Here is a 4157-nt window from a genome sequence, read left to right as displayed (position 1 = left end):
TTGTGGGCAGGTATTGGGAGGAGAGTTTCACCCCAGGCAGGTCCTCTCGCTAAGCCCAGCTGCAGGCCTTTGGCTCTTTACTGCCTACACAACCAAGCCCTGTCCGCTTGGCCTGACCTTACGGCCTTTGCCACCTGGCCCCGTTGACTCTCCAGCCTCGCCTTCCTCTTCAACCGAACATATGGTCCACATGCTGTTACTCAGACACAGCCCATCAACCCTGCCTCCAACTTTGCCTCTTGCTGTCTCCTCATCCCAGGGCACCCTTTCCCCAGTGTTTTGCGCCCAGGTCTTCTCTGTTCTCCAAGGGTCGGGTTCAGTATCACCACCAGGAAGGTGAGGTAACTCTTTCTGTCCCCTAGGCCCCCATAGCCCATCTCTGGGCCTTCCTGTGGCCCTATTGACCCTGCTTTACTGTGGCTGGGGTCTGCATCTGTACAGTCCTGGTGGGGCCACCTTCGGCTTACTCCACTCTTGCCAGTGCTCAGCACACCTTGCTCATGGAAGGTGCTTGATACATTTCAGTGGAACAGCATGCTTCTGGTCAACTGGGCGATGACTATCTCACAACGACCCTGAGCTTGATGGAAGGTGACCCCTGAGGCTGCCCTCCATTTTCTCATCCAGCACTGGGGCTGAAGGCTCAAAAGCAAAGGAGGGAACACAGCTTTGCTCTGAATGGAGGAAAGTTTAAGGCTTTCATGTTCTGGGGCCTGGGAGGAGACAAGATGCCATGTCCTGAAAGATCTCTCAGCCACCATCACTCCATGCTGCTCCTCCCACCAGCAGCACCTCTGACAGCACCTCTGAATGGGGGAGCAGATGCTTGGGAGGTCGGTTGATGGTGGAAGAGTTTTCAAGAATAATTTTGAGTATGCAGAGTTTTTGCCTTATATGCTGACTTTAGCCTCCAACACCCATGTCAGGTGTCTCCACCTTATAGCACCAGCACCTTGTTGCATAAATGAATGAATCCTCAAACACTGGAATTAGGAGGAAGCTTAATTCGATCCAATCCACATTTTATGGAGAAATAAATAATAGTAATATCCTTTTATTGAGAGCTGACTCAATGCTAGGATCCATGCTGAGCGCTTCACATACATTACCTGATTTTATCCTTCCAACAACAACGTGAGCTGGAAGTTATCATCCCTACTTTTTTTTGTTTTTTAAGATTAAGACTTTTTTTCTTTGTACAAAGAGCTAGCATTGTTTTGTCAGGTAGATGTCTTATGTAATCCATTCACGGAAGATCACTTAGTCCAACTTGATGAAGCCTGTATCCTTCATGGACTGATGGAAACACTGGTGGCGCACATTTAGGTTGTACTTCCTGATCAGGCGGTGCCAGTTTGAGCAGATGCAGTGAGAGTTAGAACTCTGGCTGAATTTTTGTGGATGGCTCTAGTAGAGCTACTGGTGCCGTATCTTGCTTTCAGGGATGCAATGAGGTGAATGTTGCACAGCTGGTGACTTGCAGAACCAACTGTGTCCAGAGGCTGGCTGACTCTATGCTGTACTACGTCTCATTGAATGTGCAAGAAGTAGAGACCCCCAGAAAGGCAGAAACTTGACCTGGTCCCCCAGCCCCTCAGAGTCAGGAAGGCCACTTTATCCGAGGCACCTTCATTCCTGAGCTTTCCAAGACCCCTGGCTGCAAGGACACCATGAAGAGGAAAAGAGAATTTCAAGTGCATTCTAAGAATCCCCTCTATTCTCTTGCTGTGGAGGGCAGGAGCATGCACTCAAAGACTCAGCCAGGAAGAAAGATTTGATCTCCTGGGCAGGATCCACTTCCCATGGTGACGCCTTCTTGAGTCGAAGCTCTGGTATGAAGTAAGACTTGTTTAAAGCAGTTAAAAGCAGCAATCCCCATTGTGTCGAGTGGTGACAGTATAATCCTCCTTAATGATTTCATTCCCTCTCCAAACTCCCTTCCATTATGCTTCCTTAAAATGTGACTTCAGATGCCTCTTTAGGTTTCTAGTCCTGTAAGTGCAGGGGGATTTGGCGAGAGGGAGTAGGTAAAGACTGTCTCTCTTGCTCTCAAACCACTCAGAGATGCATCACTGGAAACACTTTTTTTGGCTAGAACTATTTGTTTTAAAGTTTTTTTAGATGAAAATTTAAATTATATATAAAACTAAAGATATTAGTATATTAAATCTCCATATCCCCATCACCTAACTTTAAAATATCAACATATGGCCAGTCTTGCTTCATTTATATCCTATTCACTCCTACCCCCTTACCACTGGATTCTTTTTTTTTTTTTTTTTTTTTTAGAAATTCACGTTCTTATTTATTGATTGATTGATTGATTGCTGTGTTGGGTCTTCGTTTCTGTGCGAGGGCTTTCTCTAGTTGTGGCAAGTGGGGACCACTCTTCATCGCGGTGCGCGGGCCTCTCGCTATCGCGGCCTCTCTCGTTGCGGAGCACAGGCTCCAGACGTGCAGGCTCAGTAATTTGTGGCTCACGGGCCCAGTTGCTCCGCGGCATGCGGGATCTTCCCAGACCAGGGCTCGAACCCGTGTCCCCTGCATTGGCAGGCAGATTCTCAACCACTGCGCCACCAGGGAAGCCCCACACTGGATTCTTTTGAAGAAAAATCCCATATGCATTGGAATACATGTATCTTTTATCTCTAAAAGATAAAGGCTTTTAAAAAAATTATAGTAACCTATCACACCTAAAAATTAAAAATGATTTCTTAATATCATCTAATATCCAGTCAGTTATCATATATATATACAGTAATATATATATTTCAAATGTATTAAATGTTCAAATATATATATATATATATATATATATATATATATATATATCAGAATCCAGAGATAGTCTACACATTTGGATTTGGTTGATATATCTCCTAAGTTTCTTTTAATCAATAGGGTCCCCTTCATCCTCTATTTAAAAAAAATAGATATTTTGAAGAAACTTGGTTGTTTGTCCCGTAGAGTTTTCCATGTTTTTGATTTTGTGGATTACACCCCCAGGGGATCATGTAACGTGTTCCTCTGGTCCTTGGGATGAAATCTAGAAGTGTTATCAGGCTCAGATTTGATTTGGGGACAAGAAAGCTTCAGAGTTGGCGCCATATACTTCTTGTCGCCTCATATCAGGAGGCACGTAGAGTCTGGTTTTCTCTCTTCATAGCTTATTAAGAAGATATTGATTGTTGGGTTGAGGTGTTTTCAGCCTAACCTGTTATACCATTCCTCGCTGGGGTTTTGCCTAATGATTTTTGCAGTCATTGATGATCGTTATTATTTCATCAGGGATTTCAAATGGTGATATTCTAATTCTGATATTCCCTCATCATTTATTAGCTATAATTATTTATAAAGAAGAGCTTGAATCTCATCAACTGTTTGGTTACTCTGAAGTACAGTTCATAAAGGGAAGGCAAGATAAATACTTGATTCTTTATCGTTACCTATTTCTGGAATTATGAGTTTATTCTCAAGCATCCTCCAAAGGTGATGTGCTGCTTATGTACTATTGTGTATTAATTACCCTAAAACTTAGTGGCTCAAACAACAACCACTTAATAATGTCCCATAATTTCATGGGTCAGGAATTTGGTCCAAGATTAGCTGATTGATTCGTCTGCTCCATACAATACCGACTGAAGTCACCTGGGGGGGATTCGGCTCATGGATGGGCTGGTCTGGAGGACGTGTGGTGCCTTACTGGGAATGGCTGAAAGGCTGCGCTTTGCTGGTATTGTCAACCAGAGTGCCTAAAACTGGCTTCTCTAGGATGGCAGTCATGAGGCCCATGGCTTTCAGAGAGTGTTCCAGACAAAAGCTTGAAAGCTTTTCCTGACCTAGCTTCAGAAGGCAGCTTCACTTCTGCTGTGTTCTCTAGTTACAGTTGAGTACCAGGACCAGTCCAGTTTCAAGAAGAGGGTACTACACAAGCACATGAATACCATGAGGCACAGTTCATGGGACCCTCTTACAATTACAGGGAGCCCAGAGTCAGAGCCCCCCCTGCCTTTTTGAATGCACTTGACTCCTTCTCCCCAGGGAGTCTGGCCATCCTCTTTTTTTTTTTTTTGGCTGCTTCGGGTCTTCGTTGCTGCGCGCAGGCTTTCTCTAGTTGCAGCGAGCGGGGGCTACTCTTCATTGCGGTGTGCGGGCTT

At 44.7% G+C, this 4157-nt stretch overlaps 1 protein-coding gene across 1 annotated transcript; it reads right to left on the bottom strand.

Annotated features, from left to right (window-relative positions):
• Positions 1-1260: 1260 nt before the first annotated feature.
• LOC114235859 (40S ribosomal protein S29-like) lies at positions 1261-3792 on the bottom strand. The gene is given in 2 exon segments (XM_057549157.1): positions 1261-1435; positions 3704-3792. Coding segments are annotated over 2 exon segments (264 nt in total).
• Between the last annotated feature and the right edge of the window lie 365 nt (positions 3793-4157).

This window comes from Balaenoptera acutorostrata, chromosome 6 (genome assembly GCF_949987535.1).
Source record: "Balaenoptera acutorostrata chromosome 6, mBalAcu1.1, whole genome shotgun sequence".
Lineage (NCBI taxonomy): Eukaryota > Metazoa > Chordata > Mammalia > Artiodactyla > Balaenopteridae > Balaenoptera > Balaenoptera acutorostrata.
Note: the sequence above shows the minus strand (reverse complement) of the source record. Positions and strands in the feature narration are given on the sequence as shown.